Raw genomic sequence first — 27,886 nt, forward strand, 5'->3', positions numbered from 1 at the left:
CATGCTTTGTGATTAAAATTAACTCCACAGATAGTTTCAAAGCTGAAAAAAAATGTAGATGCTGAACCCCTTTTTAAGCAGCACACGGACATCCTTAAAATGAAAGTAAAAAAGGAACTGTAATTAGATTATAAGCTCACCAAGAGTGAAAATGACAAGAACAAAGACAAGCAGCATTACCAGAGGGATGCTTATTAAAAACTAACTGCAGCTGATGGTTGGGCAGGATCCTCAGGATGGATAAATTGATAGCCAACAGCAGCTTTTCTGAGTAGAGAAACATTTACCAAAAAAAAGCTCATTTTCAAGGTATACCAAGACTAATGTGGAAGCAGTGAAGTGAACTTCATAAGATTATGATTAAAATTATGCTGCCTAGAGTTATATACAAATTCCTGAGATGCTGCCTAACCTGCTGTGCTTTGACCAGCAACACATTTGCAGTTATATACAAATTAGCCAATTTACTTCAGATCTTGCAAAGTTTAAAGGATATTTTTAAAAATTTCAATCCCACATGTCTGCAAGATATTTTTTCAAAAATTAAACGGAGTTTGGATGTAACCTAAAACACATAGGATCACTGCAGTAAGTGTGCAAAGTGAGTGACACAGTTTATTGTAACTAATTATTGCAATTTCTTATGTTGACATTGTCATATTTTAAAAGAGTACTTACATATACCAATAGAGTTCCATTGTATATCATATGAGAAGACTTCTCATTACCACAGACAGAATCCAGAAACTGTAAAGTCAGAGCAGAGAGTTGTTTAAAAGATTATCCCAAACATTCACTACCAAACACAGTAGTGATAATAATTCATATTTATTGTTCACAAGATGCATTTTTGTAGTGTTTACACATGGTCCTGTCCTTTAATACTTAAACATAACACAACATCACTAGTCTGCATTGACAATCAATTGCTAGGACTTCATATATTTCATGTGGAGAGACAAACTTCCATTTTCCAGTTTCAATTTTTAAAAAATCTCTCAGGAAAGGTGGTTGTTGCTTAATGGTTACCCAATGGCAACTAAAAACTGGATTTTGTATTTTGAGACACATATTGGCCTAGGTATCTTTGGGCTAAAATAAAAGTCTAGCAACAGCTTTGGATTTGCTTCATGTTAGTTTGAGCGATGAACTGACAGCATTTGCATTCAAATCTCCTGAAGACTGTAAACCAGCCAGATTGTGCATGGAGGAAACCAGCATTAAAAGAATCAAAACAAAAATTTCTAACTCAGAAAGACTCAAGATCCAAATGAACAGTTAACAAAATGAGGATTGCTGGACTTGAAAACAGGATATCATCGCTAAACACAAAAATAACTGAGAGTTACCTCATTCAACTTTGTGGTTTGGAGTCTTGATCCACAGAATTATTTCTTTTTTGTCTAGGTTTTGCATTCTCAATGTTTCAGCAAAACTGTTTGTCTTATTTGCAAATGAATTTCACATGTTTGGAATGAAGGGGGCATAATTTATATTTAGTAATTAATAATATATTTTGGCACTTATTTATTACAGCAAGTTTATCATTTAACCAATGTTCGTATTCTTGTTTATTAATGAAACCTGGTCTGAATTTCTTTTATCTTAGGTAGTGGTCATAGCCAGACAAATTGACATATTAGTGATTTACTAATATGGTAATTTATACTTTTACGACAGTCCATACAATAATGCGGCTTGATTTACAAAACGACTTATTCAGAGTTAATGAAGTGCAGTGTGATTGCATACTTTAGGCAAATATCCCATTCAGTGGCACAAAGCGCATGCATACATAGAGAGGAAACGGATTTCATTCAGAAGCAGCACACAGCAGTTGGATCATGTCTTCTTCAGTTATGTCAACAGGTCACAGCAACAGCCTTGGTCCCAATAAAGGTCCCTCCCTAAGCAGAACAGTGAGCTAACTGCAACAACGAAGCAGTGGCTGAAGAGTTCCACTCCACAAACACTGCTGTGGAGAAGCTCCACATTTTCAACTCCACCCTTCATCTCTAGCCTCTATATTACACTTGCCTCTGTTTTCTCTCTTTGTGCAGGCGCTTCCTGCGGACCGGACTGCTGATGGGCCTCTGTCCATATGTGGTGGATATTTTGGCATAATAGTTAATCACTGTCTGACAAGATCATTGAGAGTGCTCTCATCCTGTATAGCCAAGTAACTTGTTAACAGACACTATTTGATTCATAAGAAGAGTGGCTATTTGACGATACAAAGATCAGATCAACATCCATGTTTGCATCAAGGCTGTAATGATACCTCAAGCCACATACTCTGTACAGAACCCAAACTGAGCATCATTAAACATACCAATATTCAGTACGTGCCATTTGATGGAAATGTCAATGACACCTTGCACCATTTCCTGACTTCCAAGCCATGTCCTTGCATGTTTTATAGGCAGTAGAATGTGATGGTATACTTTTCACTTGCTTGCTTAATAGAACTCCAGCAACACCCAAGTAGTTCAACACCATTCATAACAAATCAGTTGCTAAATTGACACCCCATTCACCATTCACATACAAAATGTATCGATTGGGACATTTGGGATGATAATAAATCACTAAGGTGTGACACAGCATACTCGAAGCAAATGCATAAAAGTTGTCTGAGGAAGGGTCACCGGACCAGAAACATTAACTTTGATTTCTCTTCACAAATGCTGCAGACCTGCTGAGCTTTCCAAAAAACTTCTGTTTTGTTCCTGATCTACAGTATCTGCAGTTCTTTCTATTTTTATTTTGCATGAATTCCTTACTCCTACTACCTTATCTTGGTGAAGATCTATGGAGTTAGTAAATTGAGAGAGAAAAGATATTGCAGAACAGATGACCTTACAAAATGACTGACAAAAAATGACAGAATGAAGTGCTTTTACTAAGGTGACCATTACTTTTAAATAAACTAATCGGAATTTGGGCAAAAAGACCTAGCCAATCTAATAAATGTTCATGAACAATTCATGGTTAATCTGCCAATTAGATTTCACGATAGCTTTGATCTTGCACAGGGTAGCAGTTAGCAAGTGTTAATAAATGGTGATTCTTGGTGGTTGGTGTACAAAGTGGAGGAAGATAGAAGGAGAACTTCAGTCAACCGGTGAAGGGGCCTGTGTCCAATCAACTAGCTTCATGAAATAGAATCACGAAGAGGGTCATCTGAAAACCATCTGTTTTTGTTAAGTATCAATTCTTTTGTATTTATCAGAAAACCTAATAAATTGTAAAACTTGTGAAACATGCTTGTACACAGAATGGGTTTCGTAACTAATCAAGATTTTTAAACTGCAGATTGTCTCACTCAAACTTAGCCAATAATTGTCATTACCTTTAATTTAAGACTGAAATCAAAGCCAATCCTTAATCTTACATTAATGCAAAGTGGATAGTCATGAGTAATGTGGGGCTCTTTAAAAACTAATACTGGCCATATTGTCAATAAACAAAGAACTGGCAAACATTGCATCAGTATTCAGAGCAGAAGAAGTCAGCATGCCAGACATATTAACAAATGAATATCAAATCAGAGGCAGGGATTCACCAAAATTATCAGCAAAATAACAGTAATTAAGAAAATAATAGTAATTAGCAGTAATTCTTCTACTTCCAAGGGTTTCCATCTAGGGTTTAAAGGAAATAGGTAGGCATATTGTAAGATTATATTTGGGGTATCTCCAAACACTCTCCGTTTGAGAACCGTTCCTCAAGATTGGTAGATTGTGCATATCATTCCAGTTAAGAAAGATGGGAAAGGGAAGCTAGGGAATTATAGACCAGACGGCCTAAGATTTGCTGTAGGGAATTTCTGGAGTGTAGACTTAACAATAGAATGATGGAACACCTCAAAAGTTTTCAGTTGATTAGTCATGGACTTATAAACAGGAACTTCAATTTGAGGAACCAATTGAATTGATTTTGTTTAGAAGGTGCCTGAAGTAAGACGTCCATGTGTGTTGTTTGTATCAACTACAAGAAGGCAGTTAACAAAGTCTCTTAAGGAGGCAGTTAAATAAAGATTAGGAAATTGAATGCAACAACTGAGCTTCTTAGAAAATTGAATGAGTGACAGCAGTGGGAATATTGGACAGGAGCTTTGGTTGAAAAAACTAACAATGCCGTTCAAGAACATAGTACTGGAACTTCAGCTATTCGAATTTATTAATTACCAAGATGTTGAAAAAAAAATGCGGCATTTCCAAACTTGCTGACGACACTAAGCAGTGCTAAATGGAAGCATTAAAGCAAAGGGAGATACAGATAAATTAAGAGGATAGGAGAAACTATACAAATGAATATCAATGTTGACAAATTAAAGGTATGAAAAGCAATGAACAGGAACTTTATAAAGGTTGAAAAGCAATAAATTGTTGAGGTTTAGGAAATTCAGGGGTCCAGGTGGGCGGCACGGTGGTACAGTGGTTAGCACTGCTGCCACACAGCGCCAGAGACCCGGGTTCAATTCCCACCTCAGGCGAATGACTGTGTGGAGTTTGCACGTTCTCCCTGTGTTTGCGTGGGTTTCCTCCGGGTGCTCCGGTTTCCTCCCACAGTCACAAAGATGTGCGGGTCAGGTGAATTGGCCATGCTAAATTGTGTGTTAGGTAAGGGGCAAATGTAGGTATGGGTGGGTTGCGCTTCGGCAGGTCGATGTGGACTTGTTGGGCCGAAGGGCCTGTTTCCACACTGTAAGTGATCTAATCTAATCTAATCAGGTACACACAGTGGTACAACTTCACAAACAGATGTTGGACGTCATCAAAAAAGCCAATAGAATGCCAGTCTTTATTTATCTCTTAGTAATCTAATCCTCCAGATATAAAAGGTCACAGACCTGACCTTCAATTATACAAATTCCTAGTTAGACCACATTCACAGTGGTGGAAGTAATATGGGTTCTATACAAAATTAAAGGTATACTGGCATTTGGTGGAGCACAGTACAGATTTAATAGAATGATACCAATGGACACAAAAGGATTAAGTTACAGGGAAAAATTAGGTAAACATAGATAAACTACAAATCAGGAGGTGTGGGGTGTTTTGAACAAAACTCTCAAGATGTTAAGGGGAAAATCAAGGTTAATTGTGATAAACTTCTTCTGCAGGTTGGGGAGGCAAGGACTTGGGGCATTATTTAAAAATAATGAACTAAAGATGTCAACATCAAAATTAAGAAAGACTACTACGCACAAGGATTCAGACCTGGAACTCACTTCCACCCAGCAATTGATGCTAGACCTATTTGCACTTTTAAAACCTGTTATGACACAAGGTAAACTCCTCTGCTAATTTAAACCCGACACACAGAGGTGCTCACCTCATGTCGTAATCTGTTAAGTTGAGAGGCAAAGAACTACCCAGAGGTAACTATTTAGAGTAAAAATTAATAATTTTATTCTTTAAGTCCAACATTAAAACAACAACTATTTACAGCTCCTTTCTCTTAAACCTATCTTTTACCTCCCACTCTACAATACTGGTCTGATAAAGATTTACAAAAAAAAATGATGTTTCAAAACCAGCCAGCTTTGTCGATTCTCCTTTGTAGATTTCTCTCCAGGTTTTCCTGGGTTGTCTCTTCTTTAGGCTTTTGCTGCACAACATTTGTTTTGGACAGGTGCCTTTCAGGGAGCTATTTGGCTAGCAGTCTAATTGTGTTGGTTTTCTTGGCAGTTCTCCCCCACCTATTCAAAATGTCCTGTTGTAAACTCCAAAACATCAGATCATTTAATTGGTTTGATCATCAAAACACTAAATTCAAATTCAATTGGATTTTGGAGTATAATTTAAACTGATTGCTGAATTCGAATTTGTTGTGTACTGTGGCAACTCAGCTGCACACTGGTTTCACAGGCAAATGTTATATTCAAACTTTTTCAGCATACTCTATACCTAAGTCTGTGCCAGCTTCTTAAGGGTACAATACACACCTACACCTTCAGAACAAACCAGAGATTGACGAGTAACTGAAGATAGGTTACATTTCAGGAATGATCCAACTGAATGGCAAAACAAACTTGAGAGGCTTAATGGTCTACTTCTGTTCCTATGATCACAAAATAGTGCTGACTCCCCTATTTCAGTATCTTGATCCTGCTCATCTTTAGTCAGTGGTCCCAACAATGGAAAACAGGTTTGTTTGTCGCATTACCCCCTCATCATCAAAAAGCTTCCAATTAACAATCTACATTCAATCAAAATATCAGAGGACAACTATTGCCTTGGAACTATTAGTCATCAAAGGCTGTAATCAGGAGACCAGAGTGAAAATTGGCAATACAGAAAAATACTTTCAAAATATACAGATTTTTGAAAGCAATAAGCTATTCCAAATCCAAAAAGGAAGGCAAAGTCTTGGAGAATTAAAACAAAATACATTAAATTTCATGTTAGTTTCAATGATACTGATGCTGATCACTTTAAAGGGAGAGAAAGAAAGGAAGGTCATAGTAGTACTCTTTAAAAAAATGATTAAATATGCTCAAGTTAAATCTCAGTTGGCCTGAGTGCAATCAAAAATAAGAATGTTGTTGCAAATTTATCACTGGGGCATTCTTCAGCGAAGAATAAAATTATTCACCAACTAATTTACAAGGAGCACTTAATGACATAAATCGTCCTTTTTCACAATTCTGACCATTTTGTTTTAGTTACACATAATTACTGTCCTTCACTAAAATACTGCAAACCTAACGATATCATTTCACTTTTATATGAAGTTCAGAACGTCCAGGTTTTTTTTAGGCCTGGCTACTGCACTCAATTGCCTGCAGAAAAGCACTCTTGTATAGGACAATGTAAAGAAAAAACAAGAACTTTGAGTGAACTTAACAGCACTCAAGGACAGAAACAAAAGCATTCCAGTTATCAAAATTCCTTTTCATGCATTGAATGTGCAAACTGGGAAGATGCATTTTTGAAATAATAACAGATGATCAAACCAACTAAATTTTCAATAAGTTTTGTCTTTGCCTTAAAGCAAAACTTAATAAAAGTGAAAATCCATTATCCTATTTAGTTTGAACTTGCTACTATTTATTGTCTACAATGTGTAAACTTTTAGTGAACAGTAGTCAGGTTTGCCTTGATGCCTATGCTTATCTAATTAGGCCTACCAGTTGTTTCAAAAGAATAAAACAAGAAGTTGATATATGAAAGAAACTAATTTACCAACAATAGAATCAGTTGACATTTTGGTCCAAAAAGCAAAAGTCTGAGCTAGAAGATGCCAGACTTGAATTGAAAAATACGACAAAACATGAGAAAATAATTAGGAAATCATTACTGCATTTTCAAGTCTTATCAAAAAAAGTGACCAAAGAGCATCTTAAAATTGAGTGCACTGACAGCTACTTTACAGAAATAAAATGACTCGCAACCTAACTTCAGTTACCCATCAATCTTTGATTTTAAAATTGAAAATAGGTTGAGCATCAATTGCTGGTGCAGAAGTGAATTCTGGGCCTGCACCTTTTGCATGCAGTAGTCTCTCAATTTTGGTGTGGAAATGTTTAGCTCAACAAATGATGTCCTAAATCCTCATCTCCCCAACCTGCAGAAATAGCTAATCTCAATTAGCCTTTTCTCCTCCCTTAACATCTTGAGAATTTTGATCACAGTACCCCACAACCTCCAAACCAATAAACACACTTAAAATTTCCTAGTGTTTTGTATGTATTTTTGATTCAAGCCTGGCATTCTATAGCTTAGGCTTACTTTTGTTTCTTGCACAAAGATGTCAAATAATACAATCCTCTCATAACACCCACAATTCATTTGTTATTCAAGTCAGAGCAGTTGGAAACATAAATGTCAGAGCACAGAATACATTTACACAACAATGCTTTGTTTCATAGAATCACACATTAGAGGATGCCCTTCAGGCCACTGAGTCTCTACTGCCAAAAATACACTGCTACCTACATTCGTCCCACTTTCACACATTAGGCCTATAGCTTTGAATGCTAAGACATTTTAAGTGTTCATCCACATGCATTTTAAAGATGGTGAAGTTACCTGCCTCAAATACTCTCCCAGACAATGCATTCCAGATACCCGGTACTTTTGAGTTGAAAAAAAAGTCTTCCTCAATACCCTTTAAACCTAAATTAACTTTAAAAATGTGCCCACTTATTTTCTACTTTGAGTAAGGGGAGAAGATGCTTTCTATTCACCCTGTTCATGCCCCTCAATCTTCTACATCTCAATCAAGTCCTCCCCTCAACCTATTCTGCTCCTATGAAAACAACCTGAGCTTATCCAACCTTCTTCATAGTTGAGATGCTCCATCCCAGGCATCATCCTGGTGAATCTCCTCTCTGTCCCTCCATACTCTTATAACATGCTGGAAAATAAGATTCTGTATTGTTATGAAATACTAGTCTACAACACACCTCTATTAAATTGCAATTCAGTTGCTGGAATCTACCTTCGTCAGGACACATTATCTGTGTTAATTAGATAGAATACATGCATAATATTATAGATCTACATAAATCTTGAATCCATACACTAATGTTACACTTTAGATTTTAAGTATTTTGTATCTCAGACCCATCACTTAAGATAGCTAGAGCTTTTGACATAGAATTTGAAAAAAACCCTACCATATTTTCTAATTTGTAAAATTCTTACATTAATCAAAAAAAAAGTTAAATGAACAACGCTCAAGAAAAACTGATTTATTGTGAACATGGATATAAGCCCTTTTCAAAATATTCATTCTTGGTACGTGGGAATGTCTCCACCAAAGCGGGACTTTATTATCCATCTTAGAAATTCATTTTTGAATTGGTTTTTAACCCAGTGACAATGAAAGAACAGTGATTTATGTCCACATCCAAATACGATTTGAATTGGAAATTGTACGCTCTGCAATTTAAATAACGAACATCCAATGGGCCGTCTTCCATTAATTTACTTACTTCTCATAAAGACTCAATAAGGATGCCCACATCCCATTACAGAATTAAAAAATTATACTACCAAGAGAAGACCTCTCTTCCTAAAACAGTGTCATTTTGTCTAAGAACTCTTAGCATCTATCCTATATAGAGACATCAAATCATATTGAACCCACGACCTTATCATATGCACAAATCAGATGTACTAAGTATCCATTGCTATTCTGACAGGATACAATGTAGGTATTCACAATGGAAAATCTGCTCAGAAAAACTGTATAAATATATCTTGCAAACATATAGCACTTACTGAGAAATATGAAGTGTAAGCAAAACTTAACAGGATTCTGTTTACCAAAGCACATAGTGCACTGATCCAAACTCTATAACTAGAACTATCTGTTGCTGTAAAACTTCAAAGTGATGCCAAATGGAAGTAACAGATGAGCTATGAAACACAGCAGAAAGTTCAAATATCAAGAATTTAAATGTGACAAAAAAGCAACATTATATCACTGAAAGGTGTAATGTGCCTGAAGGTCCAATTGTTCATTGCTTGGTCACAAGAGTTTTGAATGATTTCTTCCACCAGTTTGGTGTGCTAATTCAAACATTTTGTGTTAATTAAGTTGAAATGTCACTTCTGTTTAACAAAATGGAGACTAGTGTTAAAAGTCAGATAAAGTCTTCATTATTCTCGGCCAAAAACTGTCTTCATTTCTCTGCTGCTCTTCCACCAACGGCATTATAACATGTGGGGGAAAAAAACAAAAGAAGTGTGGAAGTGTGAAGTCATCCAATTTGGATCCAAAAAAGTTCGTTTCTGAAAAGGTAGATTGAAGTTCTGTATAGATCCACTTGTTCCCCAGATGGAAGTGCAAATGTAGCTGACTTTGCAGGAATTGCCTGCAAAATTGAAATCTCCTTGGAGGCAACAGCTCTGCATCTGGAACACCTCTGGCAACAGGCTTAAGAGACCCAATCAGACCTGACACCTTACCTACCCTAAGCATTCACCTACTTAAGTGACATCCTATCAACTCACCCAATGTATGATACAATATCTACCTGTGATCAGAACTTCCAGGTGAAAGTATTTTCTAAATAGTGAGGAGACAAGTTCAGCAGCTCAAGAACAGAAATCACTAAGTTATTGTATATGCCCAAAATAACTGGTTAATGGAATGTTGGCCTTTACCTCATGGCTTCTGGAACTAGAACAAAAAGCTGTGCAAGATATGTTAATTAAAAAAAACCCACTCATATCCTATTTAGTATACTGTTCATTTGTATATAACCTGCCTCAATAAAGAGTCACAGGTCTTTGAAGCTAAGCAATTCAGTGACTGAACACCAGAATGATCAAACTACTCTGACTTGGTTAGTATTACTATGAGCTGGGATTATAAAGCTACACATTATTCTAGATTAACCATTGCGCAGTAAATTATTCAACTTTAATTAGCAATTTTAGCAGTTAAACATTCTAACATGTTAAGAATGTAAGCTTCTTGTTTTAAAGTATTAATACCTGTTAGAAGAATAAAAATGGTGGGTGGGGATGGACAGGGGAGTGGGGTTGGGGGCAGGCATAGGGGCAGTGTTGAACGGGGTTGGGGGCGGTGGTGGATGGGGTTGGGGGCCTGCGGGGTGGAAGCGGACAGAGTTGGGGGCCAGTCATCTGAACAGGGAGCAGACCCCACAGAAAACTCCGAGCCCCAGAGGAAATCAACTAACCAAATAATTAATTATCTGAACGAAATAGTGCCTGCCCATCTCATTTGGATAACCGAGGTTCCTCTGTATTGGTAATGATTCTGGAGCTGTTCTGGTATTTGCTGTACTGCAATTCTACATTATTTAAATTGTTGGTTGCATTGTTTTCATTGTGAATTCACAGTCACATTTACAGGAAGAACAAAAAGACTGACTAGGTTATGAAGTGCTTGAATAATTCCATCACATACAGATTGACTAACGTTGAAACATCACTAACTAACACTACTTGATTCTGCTGGTATCAATTTAAAACCCATATTTCTTTCCCAGTCAAGAGTGTCAATTTCAGAAACAGTGAAGCATACTTAATCATTTTGTGAATTTAATAAATTACACACCCCTCCACAGTTCAAATAGTCAGATCCAATGTGGGAATTAAGATTTGGTTTAACATTTAAAAATTGAAATATTTTACAATTATTTTCAAAATGCATTTATTGCCATTTAGTGGTAGGGAACATGACTGTTGCTGGAAACTGCTCCACTGTTTAGTGGAGCTTTGCATCCCGCACTTTACAGGACATGTGAAAGAAATGCAACTTGCAAGTAAACAACATTTATGCAACAAGAGCAGACAGGACTGACTGGCTGGCAACTGGACTCTGATTGTAGAGGCATTGCTTTGGAGGATGCACTAGGTAGATGAAAATTGACAGTTAAAAGATGACTATTCCTATCCCTTTATCATTTCACTGATCTGTATGCCTGGGTTGACCTTGCAGCTTTGCAATACTGCTCTACTCCTGTAAGCTTACCTTCACAAGTCAATGTATCCATTAGGATTCTTATAGTTCCACATGCTACAAGATTGGCCTTATTGGCAACCTCAGAAACAGGACCCTGAAATAATTGCACAGAGGCCAGTATCCTGTCACCAAGTCACCCTTTATTTACTTGTGCACAGTACGTTGGCTGTGGCCAGTCAGCTCGGAGTCAGTCCCCTGAACTGATGGGATGCAAAATACCCTGTTAATATTGGCCAGCCAGGGGTTCTTGATTGGGGTTGTAAATCTGGGTCAATCATGGACCTTGTAGTCAATGAGATCCACCTGGTTCCAATCACTATGGACCGCAAACTACTTGCCTTCTAAGCTTGTTGTTAAAATAGGGTACATCAAAGCAATCCCACAGGCAGTACTTATCCCGATCAGATAATTTCTTGCTGCATACTGTGTAGACCCATGAATGATCCTAAGGGTGTCACTTCCATGCCTGAGAAGTGCCCAGTCTACCCTGAAAGGATAATGTATCACAAACATTTTGGATGTTTCACGAAGCTAATATGTGAAAGCAGCATGAGTAGTGTTTACTACTAACAGGATGCTATCAACAAGCCAAAAAGATGTTCTGTTTATCTGACAAATGAGCAATGTGGTATATGAATTTCAGTGCTAGTGTGATGCCAGGTATATAGGCCATATGTTCCAAAGAGTGGTGAATTGTATCAAACGGCCTACCTCTTCAGCTGTTCAGAACAAGGCAACTGCGGACTGTACCTACCGAGCCTTTGCTTGCAAACTCAAAACAGTGCCCAACAGATGAGATTCTACGATCAGACAACACTTGCTAAATAATCTTTAGCATGTGATGAATTAGGCTGACAACCAATTGCATTTACTGGAAGCTATATATATTAATAAATTGGGCAATGTACATTGCAACAAAGAATACGTACAGATATTGCATCTGTTTCAACTCAACAAGATAGCTGACAGTCTCAGTGCAAGCTTTAAAAAAAACTGACAAAAGGTGCCTTTTTCCAGCAATACAAACATGCATTTATCCAATGCAGCCATAAACATTTAATTAAAGGGAGGATTGGGCAGAAGCCAATTGCTGTCTTTCTGCAAACTATGCTGGGAGAATTTATTGCACATGAGAAACATTAGTGGGTGGACATTGAACCTCTGAAAGAACAAGCCATCTGGCACCAAGTCAACGTTCTTGATCTGCAGTCATGGTTTTCACTGGACATTTCATTAAACTGAAGCAACTTTTACTTTTAGATTTCTATTTGTAAATACGGATCATTAAATGATTCTAGAAGCATTGGTCCAAAAATCTGTAACAATCCAGAAAGTAAAAGATGAGCAAGTTTAAACTGGATTTTAGCTTCTGCTTTTCCTGTACAAATCTTTATTGTGAAACGTGACACCAGGCAGGTGTTTACAAAGTCTGCAGTGAAAGAGCATCAAACACCCAGGACAAGAATGCGGAGATGGTTCCAGATATTTAGAAGTGTGAAGTGAAATTTGTCCACTGACAGCTTTCAGTTATGATAGTTTTCTTAGCACATTTTGAAGACAGACCAGAAATTCTCTCAGATAATATAAATTCTAGCACCAACAAATATTCAACATGATGATGATCAACATGTCATACTGATGCAAGAACCCTCTCCAGAAATGAAGGGTTAATGTTGTGAAACTATGCAGAGGAGACTCCTAATTATAACAAGGTAAAAACAATGACTGCAGATGCTGGAAACCAGATTCTGGATCAGTGGTGCTGGAAGAGCACAGCAGTTCAGGCAGCATCCAACGAGCAGCCAAATTGACGTTTCGGACAAAAGCCCTTCATCAGGAAGGGCTTTTGCCCAAAACGTTGATTTCGCTGCTCGTTGGATGCTGCCTGAACTGCTGTGCTCTTCCAGCACCACTGATCCAGATCCTAATTATAACACCTTCACTGAGCTTAACCTTACACAGACACAAGAGACAAGTTGAAATGTCGAGTTTAGAAATTTACTCCAAAATATTTCTTCATTTTTCCCTATAGTTGAAACACCACTATGACCACCAACTACTGACAGATGTTTTGGTCTTAAGCCCTTCATTTAAACTGACACGTTTTTTGCCCCCTTTCCTTGTGACAGAGTTGAATGAGGAAAACCACTGACTTCAAATACAACTGCACAAAGCTAACAGATATACAGCACCTTTAAACGAACGTAAACTAGCTGCTACGTAATTCTTGTGCACCACTGCCTTTATCATGAAGGTAGGATGTTAGCATAAATCTTCAATTGAAACAAAAATTCAAGGTAAGTATATTAGAAGTTAGAATTGATCACAGGAGAGCACAAGGCCACATTCAAACAAAAAAGTGACTGAATTAATTTCAAAATTTGAACCAGCGAGGGAAGGTGAAAATTCAGCTTCAGGTTACCATATTCTGCAAGCATCATAAAAACATAACCTACAGGTAATTACTGTTTCACAAAACAAAAGTCATTGGAATACTTCTTCTCTCTGCCCTCCTGCCTTGAGATTTGGTACATGATATCCACCTAATGTATCTTCAAGCAAATTTATAGAGTCATATAGCTTAGGTCCAAATCGTCTATGCCGGTCAGACATCCCAACATGACCAAATTCCATTTGCCAGTATTTGACCCAGATTGCTTTTAAATGCTGTAATTTTACCCATGTCCGCCACTTCCTCAGACAGCTCGTTCCATACACACGCCACTCTTTGCATGGACAAGTTACCCCTCAGGTCCTTTTCAAATCTCTCCCCTCCCCCCTTCAATTTATGCCCTCTAGTTTTGGGAACCCTAGGAAAAAAGACCTTGCCTATTCACCTTATCCATGCCCTTCAAGATTTTATAAAGCTCTGAGGTTACGCTTTAGCTTCTGATGCTCCAGGGAAAATAGCCTCGGCCTATTCAGCCTCTCCCTGTAACTCACACCTTCCAGTCCTGGCAACATCCTTCTAAGTCTTTTCTGCACCCTCTCAATTTGAACGACATCTTTTCTGTAGCAGGGAGACTAGAATTATATACAGTATTCTGAAAGCAGACTCACCAATGTCTTGTACAGCTGTAACATGACATCCCAATTCCTATACTTAATATATTGACCAATGTGCCAAACCCCTTCTTCACCGCCTTGTCTACCTGTGACTCCACTTTCAAGGAACTATGCACCTGCATCCCTACGTCTCTGTTTGGCAACCCAGGGCATTACCATTATAAATATAAGCCCTGCCCTGGTTTGCCTTACCAAAATGCAACACCTCACATTTATCTACATTAAACTCCACTTGCCAATTCTCAGCCCATTGGCCCATCTGATCAAAGTTTTATATTCTGAGATGATCTTCTTCACTGTCCACACCACCACCTATTTTGGAGTTATCTGCAAACTCACTAACCATACCTCCTATATTCACACTCAAATCATTTATATAAAATGATGAAAAGCAGTGGACCCAGCACTGATCCTTGTGCCTCACTGCTGGTCACAGACCTCCAGTCTGAAAAGCAACTCTCTACCACCATCTTGGTCTCCTACCTTCAACCCAATTTTGTGTCCAATTGGCCAGCTCCCCTGGATCCCAATTGATCTAACCTTACTAACTAGTCTCTCATGTAGAACCTTGTCAAACATTTTGCGGAAGTCAATATAGACAATGTCCACCACTCTGCCTTCAATCAAATTTCTTTGTCATCCCTTCACAAGACCACTGACACCAAACTCCTGTTCTTTCCACCCACATAAAAAGGTACTGTTAACTATTCTCTCTAGTCTGGTATATTCCCACTTTCCTGAAAACTTCCCATCAACCAGCCTATTCTTCAAGGAAAAAAACACCTTGACTCTGCTGTATTTGCAAACTAGCACTCTATCTCCAAACCTCTCATTGCCCACCACAGTTGTCGAACGCAGTGTTATCTTGTAAATCAAGGCTGACATTTTCAGGAAATTCTTTGTTCAAGCATGAATCTCTACTCAGAGGTTCAATATGGACATCATTTTGAGTGGAGATAAGAAAGAGCAGCATAAAGAAGTCAACAGATGGGAGTAGGCAAAAGTGAGGACTGCAGATGCTGGAAACCAGAGTTTAGATCAGAGTGGTGCTGGAAAGGAACAGCAGGCCAGGCAGCATCTGAGGAGCAGGAAAATGGACAGTTCAGCAAAAGCACTTCATCAGGACCTGATGAAGGGCTTTTGCCTGAAATGTTGATTTTCCTGCTCCTCAGATGCTGTCTGACCTGCTGTGCTTTTCCAGCACCACTCTGATCTAAACAATAGATGGGGGTAGTCTACAGGATCTATAACAATAGCTAGATTGTTTGGCAGAGTAGAAGAACTATTAGGTGCTTATAAGAAAGGTATTACAATAATTGGAAGAAATTTTAATCTTCATTCAGATTGGAAAAATCTAATTGGCAAAAGTAGCCTTAAGCCAAGTTCCTACAATGTAGTCAGAACAATTTCTTAGAATCATGTATTGAGCAATCCACCAGAGGAACAAGTTATTTTAATACTGTCAATCTGTAATCATAGTAAATAATTGTTTCAGACTTCCAGCATCTGCAGTCATGGTTTTTATTACAGAAACTTTCCTCTGTCCTTAGTATCAATAAAATTAATGTTAATTCTATACAGCAATGTTATTTGTATGCTAAATACCTAATTACACAGCGAGTTTTAAGAAAATTTGTACATCCAGAACTAATTACACAAGAATTAGGAGCAGCAATAGGACAATAGTGAAGAATGATCATAACATCTGAATTTTGAATTATTTGAGGGTGAGAAATATGGTGTGAAACTAATGTCTTAAACCCAGATAAAATCAATGACAAAGATAACTTTCAGCAAATGTAACAAAGATTGTGACTAATGTTTAGTCTAAAGGCTAACTTGAAGGTTTATCCAATTTCTAACTCAAACTTTGCTGCTAGAAGTTACCAGACAGCTTCCCAATGCACTAGTGTCAAGTTACCATTATATTCTCTAGTCACTCCTGAGATGACACAAGTTAACAAACTTGATAGATCATTGCATATAGAACATATTACTTCATGAAATTAAATTGTATGATAAAATAAATTGTGCCACTGAAGTCTATATAATTTAAAATGAAATAATAAATGATCAAATAATTGAGGATTTGGTTATGAGCAGCACAAAGATAACAGAAAATACAAATTAACAAGTCCAATTTTGATGTGTCATCATCCATTAACAAAATATTCTCATCCTAATTAAGTCCTATTGCTGCTCCTAATTCTTGTGTAATTAGTTCTGGATGTACAAATCTTCTTAAAACTCGCTGTGTAATTAGGTATTTAGCATACAAATAACATTGCTTTATAGAATTAACATTAATTTTATTGATACTAAGGACAGAGGAAAGTTTCTGTAATAAAAACCATGACTGCAGATGCTGGAAGTCTGAAACAAAAACAGAAAGCGCAGGAGAAACTCAGCAGGTCAGCAGCAGAGAGGAGACGAGATTTAACATTTTTGAGTCTGAACTAAAAATAGCAGCGGAAAGGGGCTATTTATGTAGATAACAGGAAGAAGTGTACAGATGGGACCCAGAAAAACAAACAGTGACATTGGGTGGGAAGGGTAAGAGAGGGAGGAGGGAGAAAGAAAGGGGAGAGAAAAAAAGAAGAGATGGGTAAACAAAGAGATTACTGATAAGCCAAAAGTGAGACAGATGTTAAGCAGTGTGTTAATGAGAAGTGTAAAATGGTTGAAAATGGGTTAGCTATGCTGTGAGGAACTCATACAAGACAGGACACTAGTGTAAGGAGAAAGGATAACAAACATAGAGGAGGGTGTTTACCTACTGAAACAATTAATTTTCATGTTGAGTGCTGACGTTGTAAGATATTTGGACAATAGATGAGATGTGGTTCCTTCAGTATGTGTTGAGCCTTGCAGAAGCACTGCAGCACATCTGGAGATAGAACTGCTGGCAATGGGAACATCGTGGTGTAAGTGGTAGGTAACGTGAAGCTCAGGGTCATTTTTACAGACAAGCATAGGTGTTTGGCAAAGCAGTCACCCAGTCTCTGTTTTGCCACTTCAATTTACAGGAGACCACAATTTGCCAAAGAAGAGAGTAGACCACGGTGCTGGGTAATCCTGAGTTGAGGGAAAAGGTGGACATTTCTCAGGACCCTTGCAAGAAGATGGTATTATCAGAACAGATTTGCTGGACAAAATGGGAGAATGGAATGGAGTCCTTACAGGAGGAGGAGGAGGAGGAGGAGGAGGAGGAGGTATAGTCAGGCAATTGTGGGAGTCAGTGGATTCCTAATGGATATCGGTATCCAGCTTATCCACAGTATTTCAAACAGATGTCATGGAAGGGAAAGCGAGTCAGAGATGGATCAGGTAAAGGTGAGGGAAGGGTGGAAATTGTAAACAAAATTAAAATCTTTTTTTAAAAATTCCAGATGAGAAGCAGAACCAATTTTGTCATTGATGTACCAGCGAAAGAGTCGTAGAGAGGGACCAGAATAACACTGGAGTAAGTTTTTGTAGCTTTTGTAGCAGTTAATTCATTTTCTTTTTGCCAAAAAACAAAATGAATTATGTAAAGTGCTTTGAGACATAATAAACCCTGCTTTCAAGATCCACTGTTCTCCAATCGAAGATTTCTTATCCCTTTTACCAATAGAGGTTAATAACAAAGAGTGACAATATATGGATTATGGATACAATACCAAATTGTATAATCATATATTGATCCTATATTAAGTTTACTTAGCAGGAGAGATCTTGAATATATTACATGTCCAAAATCAATTCACCCTCAATGCACGAAACATTTTGAACACACTGCTGCTTAAACAATCATTTCTTGTCTCTTTTGATGGCTCTCTTGCATTCATCACTGCATTGCTGCTTGGAAAATGCAGTTCAATAGAAAAATGCAGAAAAGTTGTAATATACTCTAGTACAATTAAAATATCTGCTATATGAATGCATTACATCTGAACTTTAAATACACATGAATGTATCCTTAAGTTTTCTCAGAGATTTCGTGTGTTTACTTGTACAAACCCACCACGTCACTAGGAATGGTAACTGGTCTGTTGCAGAATTGCTAAGGTGACATAGTCAGGATGTCTAAGGTACAGTCCTATTTTTCAGCATTTAATCGTAGCCCTTCAGGTTATGGCACTTAGAAATATAGCGAATAGGAGCAAGAGTAAACCATTCAGATTTTTGAGTTTGCTCTGCTATTCAATATGATTATATTAATTATCCAACTCAGTACCTTGTTCCCACTTTCTCCTGTACCATTTCAGGCAGCAAGGTTCAGACCTTTACCTCCATCTGGGTAAAATTTTCTCACCACTGACCACTCCAATTTTTGTGTTATCAGCAAACTTCTTGGATCATGGCCCCTACATTCAAGCCCAAATTGTTAATGTGCCAGAAAAGGAAGGGTACCAAATATTGAGCCATGAAGAACCACACAGGAATTTGCCTTCCATTTGCAAAAACAAAATCCCATGAACTATCCTTACTTCCTGCTCCTGATTCAATCTTGCATCCAGTTTGCCACATTTTCTTGCATCCCATGGGTTTTTATTTTACTACCAGTCTGTTACATGGGACCTTGCCAAACACATTGCTAAAATCAAAATAGATCACACCTATCCAACTACCCTCATCAATTTTCCTTGCTACTGTCTCAAAATTTTCAGTCGCTACTTTGCATGATCCTCCGATAACAAATTTATGCAGACTATCCATTGTTAATCAGTGCCTAAGTGCCAATTTATCCTGGCTCAGAATGGATTCCAATAATTTGCCCAATACTGAGGTTAGACTGACCAGCCTATAATTACTTGGTCACCCTCGATCCTTTTTAAGCAAAAAGTACAACATTAGCAACAAATAAAATCAGAATTTTCTGGAGAAACTCAGTAGTTCTAGTAGTATTTGTAGAGAGAAAACAACATTAAAGTGTTGCGTCCTGTGACCCTTCTTCAGAAAGCTTCTCCACTGTGGGGAGGGTGCAAGCCCAGTATGAACATGGATGATGGCTGTGGGGGGATTTGGTATAGGGGTTAGAATACTATTAGTGGAGTTTTGGAATAGCCAAAGTTCAGAAAAGATGGCATGGAAAGCACTGGAATAACAATGATGATGAAAATGCAAACTGGCGATGATTTGGAGAGAGAATTACTTTTGTAATTGAAAGGGTTTGAGGTCAGAAGCTTAGCTTGCGACTGAACAGGATGTTTAGGAACTAAACTATCCTGTTTATCACAAGATTGAGGATGGAAAGGTAGACAGCCAGAGATGTTTGGCTTTGACTTTTTCTCGTGTAGCCGGAGGACATCATAGTTCATTTAGGGCTGGAGAGATTAAAAGAGGTGGCAATAACTTAAAACTGGATCTTATTAGCATACTTTTTCCAAGTTGACACAATGTTTGTAGATACTGCTTCTACGAATAGCATGTAGTTGAAAAGAAGTGAGCAAGATCACTGTGGCCTCCTCAGATGACAGTGTCAGGACAAGAAAATCATTCACGGAATAAAACGTACTGGCAGCAATTAAGTTGGTACAGAGGCAGCCAATCATTCTCTCACTAGCAATACAAGAAAGGAGAGGAGGTACAAAAGGTGCTGGTAGACATACTGTGTTTCTCCAGAAATGGTAAAGACATAAATAGAGTAAATGCTATAAGTCCAATAAAATTTTTTTTTGATCTGGAACACAAGTTATTAGAGGAAGAAAGTGTGACCATTCAAATAAAACACAAGGAGGAGCCAATAGGAAAGTATCGCAATCACAGAAATATAATCTGTAATTTTGTTTAAGGTCATGTTAATGTTGTGAGAGGGAGATTCAAAAAAGATTTTGTAAACAAAAGGTGTGGCTCCAAGAGAGAACATGTTCAAGGACACTGGAGAGGACAGCAAGGCTGAAATGGAGTAATAGATCAAGGGATTCGGGGCAGGTTTTTCTGAGTGGGGATTAATGGCCAGAGTTTCAAAAATGATCCAGTACCCCAGGACATGGTAGCATTTATAAGGTCAGCTAATATGGGGGTAGGAAGTAATATTGGAATAGTTATGGATTAAGAGTCAAATAAAATGCCTTAATAACATGGCCTCTTTAAAAGAAATTTAGCAGCAAAAGACATCGTCAAGATAAATTTGCTTGCTACAAATAATTGGGGTTTACAAATATATTGTGGAGGCTAAACATTTTGAAATTTGATACAGCAAATTTCAAATTTAATTTGACAAATCCTGTTAACTGCTGCCCGAACAAAAGAATAGCAATGAAAAACACATAGATTAATTCAGGATGTCTGGTTAGCACGGACAAGTTGGACTAAAGGGCCTGTTCCGTGCTGTACAGCTCTATGATATGTTGTCACAAAAACTCAACTGAACGATTAATGTCCTTCAGCAAGGTACATGACACCCCCTATATGATGTCGAGAGTGTGGTGCTGAAAAAGCACAACAGGTCAGGCAGCATCTGAGGAGTAGGAAAATTGACGTTTCGGGCAACAGGCCTTCATCAGGATGCTGCCTGATGAAAGGCTTTTGCTCGTAACGTCAATTTTCCTGCTCCTCGGATGCTGCCTGACCTGCTGTGCTTTCCAAGCACCACACTCTTCAACTCTAATCCCCAGCATCTGCAGCCTTCATTTTTGCCTTTTTAACTCCCTACCTGATGCTTTGTATTTGATTCATGCAGCAGTGGTGGCACTCAAGTCTTAACTATAAAGTACTTTCTTTTCCAAATGTTTTCTTGATACAAGAAATATCCTTTTAGATTAGAGAACTGTCACGTTTCTTAAATAGTCAGCACAGAGTTGAGGTCAATCTTGATGAATCAGATTGGTGTCCTATTTAATGTAAAACAAAATCAAAGTAATGAGGGGGGATGACTATTGATTCTATTAAAAAAGACTTCCAGAGACATTTAACAAATCCACTCATAGCAGACTGGGAGCTGAAGTTTAAGTTCATGATATTGACAGCAGATTATTATGGTGATAGAGAGTAGACCAGGTAGCCTGAGTGACAGGACGTGATTTGTGGCGTACCATAAGGATGCGTTGAAACCTTAATTATTCACTGCATTGATTAATGACTTATAAAATAGAATAGAAACACCACATATTCAAAATTGCTAATGAAATAAAGATAGGAATCATTGTAAGCTGATAATATTATGCTTTCATCTACTAAGAGGTATTGATTAAGATAACGTGAATGGGCAAAACTGTGGAAAATAGTTTTTAAAATAGCTCATTCATATGGAAAAAAAACAAAATAGGTTACATTCTACAAGTCAACTTTTGAGCTCATGGCCATTGTGAACAACACATCCTCAATCTCCTCTTCCCCTCCAGAGTTTCTGAATTTGTTGTTACATTCTCACACAGGCTGCCTATATTTCCTGAAACTCCATGTTTGAAGGAAATCAGGCTTGCACCTCTACAAATATATTAAAACATCTCTTAGCAAAGTACAAATAACATCCTATGTGAATGCGATCAAATGAAATGATTGCTTATCATTCTGAAGCTCTGAAGCTTTTGATTTGGCTGATGGAATCAGCTTCTTCCAACACCTTTCCATCATACAACAGGATAGGACGGCACTTGTTTGATTCAGTTTTTACCCAAAGATAGACAAAAGAAAAATCATGTGCACTGGCTTCTCTTCCTCTTCCTGCAACATTATATCGATCCTTGAACACCCTCTTACTTCTCATGTACACACTGTGCCTCCACAAAACAATACAAAAAGACATCAGTTTACATATTTCCATTCCTGAAACCTAATTCTAGCTTACCTGTTGGATGACTTTGGCATCGCCAGTTTTTCATGCTGCTTATCAGTCAGCCAATATGGATATGTAGAAATTTTCACCAACTAAATATTATTAAGAATGTAGCCAATGTCTTCAGTCTCCTCCACATTTGGCTCCAGCTTCACCAGTTCCAACCCTTTGCCTTATTGGCTGAAGCTGAATCATACAGTTGGCAACTTTGTCATCATTTTTGGCCCCAAGATTAGCTTTCAATCATGCCATACTAATTAAGACCTCATACTTCCATAACATCCCAAATCTCATCCACTATTGATACCCTTATTCATACCTTTATTACTTCTAGATTTTGTTACTCCTGACCAGCTTCCCTCAATGTAAGCTTGGAGACATTCAAAACTCAGCTGCCAGAGTCCCAACTGACACAAAGTCTCAATATCCATTTCCAGTAAATGTACAATGGCTCCCAGTTAAACACTGTCACAGTTGAAAAATCCTCATTAACGTTGTGGGCATTTTCAACTCCATAACGGTCTTAGAGGGGGGGCAGCATTGATTTACCAGAATGCTGTTTGGTCACCAAGGGCTAAGTTATGAAGAGGGATTGCCATAAGTTGGGGAATATAGAGCAAGGGGCATAGTATAAAAACATTGAGTAGGTTTGAGGGATGAATTAGCCTACTCCTGGTTCTATGTTCAAGTCCATGCTAGATATCTGTGCACAAACTTTAGGGAGATATTTTGACCCAGCACTAGTGAAGTAATACACCAGTGAAGGGGCAATCCTTTGTGTTTTCCTGCACTGTAACATTACCTACACTTCAAAAAAATAACATTGGTTTTGAATTGCTCAAGGACATAAAATAAATGCAAGTTCTTCCTTTCAATGCTCTAAGGACAACAAGGAATACACAATAAATATTGTTTCACCATTCTCATAATAAAGAAAAAACAATGAAACTACTTTTGATATATCAAAAGGTAGATATGTCTCAAAAAAAATTAGAAGCTAGCTTCATGGCAGCAATAGAAAGCGAATGTTTAGCTATAAACAGTCACATGTATTCATTAGAATCACAGATAAAAGTTTCCAGTGTTTTTGGAAAGTGTCTGAGCACACATTGTAATACCAATTACAAACATCATGCCAGTTCCCCAAAGCATGGGGAATCGGAATCGTGTATTCTTAAATGACATTCACTGGAGCTAGTAACTATTCTTATAAAAGTAATATTGCGTATGATGGGTATCTTAAATAAAAATAAAAAAAATCCTGGAAATACTCAAAACAGATCAGACAGAATCTATGGAGAGAGAAACCAGGGTTAATATTTTTGTTCAATGAATTTTTGTCAGACCTGTAAAAATTTGATGCAAAACATTTTAAGCTACAACAAAATCAGAAAAGGAATTGGGTGGACGGGAATCAACTCACAGTTTTAAAATGTGATAGATTTGTCTGATTAACCATAAACTATTCTATGAAACAAAATCATTCCACGAAAGATAGAAACAATGTGTATCCAATGAAAAGTATCTGCTGTACTAATCTATTTATTCCTTATCTTCTAACAAGGTCCCAACTGATATGAACAGATGTGCAACCCCACAAGAAAAAACACACTTACAAGCACCCCACGCAGCTCTTTATGATACATTTCATTTGAGATCCTGTTATTTCCTTACAACTCCAGCTATCTGGATTAAATGATTTTAGCTTGCTGTGACAATGCTCTCAGCAAATCTCTTTGTTCCTAACCTTCATTTTCTCCTTCTTTTGCTAAGGTTCACTATTACTTTTGAAAATAAATGTACCAAATAAGCCATTCAATTATTTGTTTACTATGCTACTCTTGTATTCTTTTTCTTTCCTCAAAACACTACACAAACTAGCGAATATTACTTTTTAACCCTTACCTTAATTGCACATTTTAGTTAGCTGTTTGGATGCACAAATCAAGCACTAAATGCAGAATATGACAATAATAGATTTAAACCAATAAACTTAATGTTGAGCATTACACTTCTTGTGAAATTGTCAAGCTTTGCTAAAATCCCAACAGAAATCACCATGGACCGATGTGAATAGTTCATGCACCAACTGAAATTCTTCAGTGAAAACCTAACAGTAATCACAGATACAGGAATACTGCATTTCCACAGCTGCAAATTTTATTGTATTTCAATCCAGTATTTCTGTGATTACAATACTTGAAATATTTGTTAACAATCTGTTAAATCAAGTGGTGGTGAGGCAGAGGTGAGGGTTATGGAATTGTAAGATCATTGGGCATCAAGCAAATGCTTGATCTTTGACTGGGGGAATGAAGTATTACAGCATAGCAAGGCACAAGCTTGATCTGAAACATTAATGCTGTGTTTCTACACAGATGCTGTAAGACTTACTGAATGTTCCAGCAATTTCTGTTTTCATTTCACAAACCAGATCCTTGTTGTACCAACATTCCTGTCAATGGTTTTAGGAACAACATATGTATTGGTAATCCATTCATTCTCTTAAATCAGGTAAACCAATTGAAAAAGGGCAGAGACCAAGCTTTGAAAGAACACCTGCTTTACGTCTCAATTAAGTAACAGTTACGGATTCTTAAAAAATGCATTGCAACTACTGGGCAAAGGACATTTTATAGCACACATAATTATTTTGAAAATTACTTAAACTGTAGCCTAGTGTGCTGCTTTGGGTAATGGAAATGAATTTGATCCTCAGCTATACTGATCACAGCCATCTTACTTAGGAAGGCTCAGGTAGGCCAGGCATTTCATTTCACAGCAAGGCTAGGGCAGAAAACGGCATTTAAACTTGAATTGACATTCTCAACTGAGTTCATTAGCATTTAGCTCATACAATGCTCAGAAAGCCCCTTATATCTATGCCTATTCTCACATTCTATATGAAAACAAAAAATGCAATTGTTTAATTTGACCCAAATCAGCAATCTACTTCCCATCACCCCATCAAAACAGAGTCAGTGACTAAGGCTGTGATATGCTGCAGAGATTGAGAGTGAACTATTTATAGTACTTTCAGGAGTGATGAGCTTGTCTGTGGGCATCACTGAGTAATGATGAAAAGTCACATGAACCAAAACACATACAAGTGTCTATGACATCAATTATTTGAAAACTCAATTTTTTAAGAAATGCAGAGCTATGTCCTTTTAACATTCAAACTCTTCTGTTAGACTTCTAATATTGTGAAATTTAACATAAGGTTAAATGACCCACTGATTTATCCTCCACCATGGAAGAATAATTAATTCTCCACATGCTCCCATGCCCTGGAAGGTAAGGTGAAATTGAGAGCTTGGATCATGTCGATATCCAATAGGTATTAGTTATCAAATTTCCTTGTAAATGAAAGAATATTTAATAGACTTTTACACAGTCAGTGACAGAAAAAGAATATAAAAGAACAATATACATAAGATTTCATTACCAAATATATAGAAGCCTATGAGAAAACTGTCGGGGAGTCGACCTCATGTATAGTTAGTTTGAATGACATTTTCTTCTGCACAATCCCAGAAGTCCCAATATATATTTTTAAAATTTAATTATAGCCTTCTACACTCACTTATTTGCCCACACAGACTTCATTTTCAAAATTACCCAAAGCACTGTTCCAGTCAGATCAAACAGAAAGAACAAATATAAAGGCGGTAGTCAGAGGGAAAGTCCAGCTTGAAAAAAAAAACCTGTGCAAAATATAAAATTACGGGGGGAAAAAAAATCACACACGGAATACCCAATCCCCCTACCACATCCGAACGGCACTTAGTTGTAATTAATTAAATTACTGAACATAGAGCTTTTCTGACGCTTTAAAAAAACAAAGATGCACCTTCACTTTACAATGCTATATAAATCCGATTTCAAGAAAAAGACGCGCGCAGCGTTTGTCTGTAACAGCTTATTCAGAAGTGATATACTCAGCTTTTCATATTTATTTAACAGTAGTTGTTGTGGTTTGTTCCTCCTTGCGAACAAGCAAGGCATGTGTACACATAAAAACATCGTCGAGCTATTTATCATTATATTATAATTAAACCACAAAAATGTTTAGAATTTCTGCGGAATGAGTGCATGTCAAAAAGGTCCGAAACACTGAATACCAAAACTATTTCTAAACATTTTGACTTGAGAGGCCATCGCGATTTTGTCTTTTTGTTAGCAATTTCAAATCGGAAAACATTTAGGTTTTACACTTCTTTCGGGAATGAATCAAAATGCTCATCTGCCCTCCCTCAAAATCTAATTTCTGTATTTCCGTACATTTTGGAGAGGAAAATGCAAAGATCTTTAACAAGCATTACATGTGAACAACTATGGATTCCTCCATTAACTGGGTGCACCAACACGTAGGGTCAGAACGGCCTCAAGATTCAGCAATAGAACACTCTTCCCGTCGGAAGACAATGAACCGCCTTCTAACCTTTCTATCTCCGACAGAGGTAACAAAGGAAAAAAAAGATTTCTTACAAATTAATCCGTGGATCCGATTTGTTTTCCTCTCTATCACTTACATTAAAGTCAGATCCAAGCTCAAAATCCCTCTCTCGTGTAATCAATTCAACATAATTTGCAGACCAGTCTCTTTCGATAATGATCTTTTCGTTGCCTCCTCTTGGTGTAAAGTCAAGAAGCCAATGTGGTATTGTTCAGAAGCAAATCTGACGACATTTCTCTAACCCAGCCCCTCGGCCGTGCCGTTGATGACTTTACGTCTGAAGTTTGCGCTTTCACATGTCGGGGAGGAGCGACAAGGACGTGCTTGGGAACTAAGAGTGTACTGTGTCTGCTTGAGTCTCCTCTTCATACTGCCACACTTGGACTGGCGAAGCTAAACTTAGCTTACAGCCTGCATCTCTTGTTGCAGAAAACCTGAACTCATTTTGATTCTGTTGTGGTCTGATCAGTTATAGAATCCCTACAGTGCAGTCCACCCAATCTGCATTAATCCTCAGAAAGGGATTTAAGCCAAACCCACCCCCAGCCATCCCCTAGTCCCCCTCGGCCTGCCACCCTGAAGCCTGTGGGAAAAAGCTGGAGAGCTTGTAGAAACCCGTGCAGACCGGGGAAAACTTACAAAGCTCAATGTCACCTAAACTCACATCCCCGGCGCTGTGAGGCAACAGTGCTTACCACTGTTGAATTTACTATTATTAAAGATTACTTCTAATCACACCCCTCACCTCTGCTTTCAATGTCATAACTTCCAACACTTTTCTGTGGAGGAAAGAGGGAGGGAGAGATGAGGTGGAAGTGACAGGTGGGTGGGGGAGGAGAGAGACGGGGGTATGGGGAAGAGAGAGAGACGGGGGGATGTGGGGAGAGAGAGACGGGGGGATGGGGGAGAGAGAGAGAGAGACGGGGGGATGGGGGGGAGAGAGAGAGAGAGACGGGGGATGGGAGAGAGAGAGAGAGAGACGGAGGGGATGGGGGAGAGAGAGAGAGAGAGACGGAGGGATGGGGAGAGAGAGAGACGGAGGGGATGGGGGAGAGAGAGAGACGGAGGGGATGGGGGAGAGAGAGAGACGGAGGGGATGGGGGAGAGACGGTGGGAGAGAGACGGGTGGGGTGGGAGAGAGACGGGTGGGG

The 27,886-nt window shown here is 38.0% G+C and overlaps 1 protein-coding gene across 4 annotated transcripts in view; it reads right to left on the reverse strand.

The window, feature by feature from the left end:
* Nucleotides 1-27,886, reverse strand: part of si:dkey-118j18.2 (uncharacterized) — a 67,813-nt gene that overhangs the window by 10,476 nt on the left and 29,451 nt on the right. For 2 of the 4 annotated variants that reach the window (XM_060850290.1, XM_060850288.1), the window contains exon 3: nt 679-747. In XM_060850290.1, coding sequence (XP_060706273.1) covers nt 679-747 — 69 coding nt within the window. Of the gene's footprint in view, nt 1-678; nt 748-26,767; nt 26,985-27,886 lie in introns of those variants that run through there. The other 2 variants (XM_060850287.1, XM_060850289.1) reach the window with 2 other exon arrangements.

The sequence above is a fragment of the Hemiscyllium ocellatum genome, chromosome 34 (assembly GCF_020745735.1).
Source record: "Hemiscyllium ocellatum isolate sHemOce1 chromosome 34, sHemOce1.pat.X.cur, whole genome shotgun sequence".
NCBI lineage: Eukaryota > Metazoa > Chordata > Chondrichthyes > Orectolobiformes > Hemiscylliidae > Hemiscyllium > Hemiscyllium ocellatum.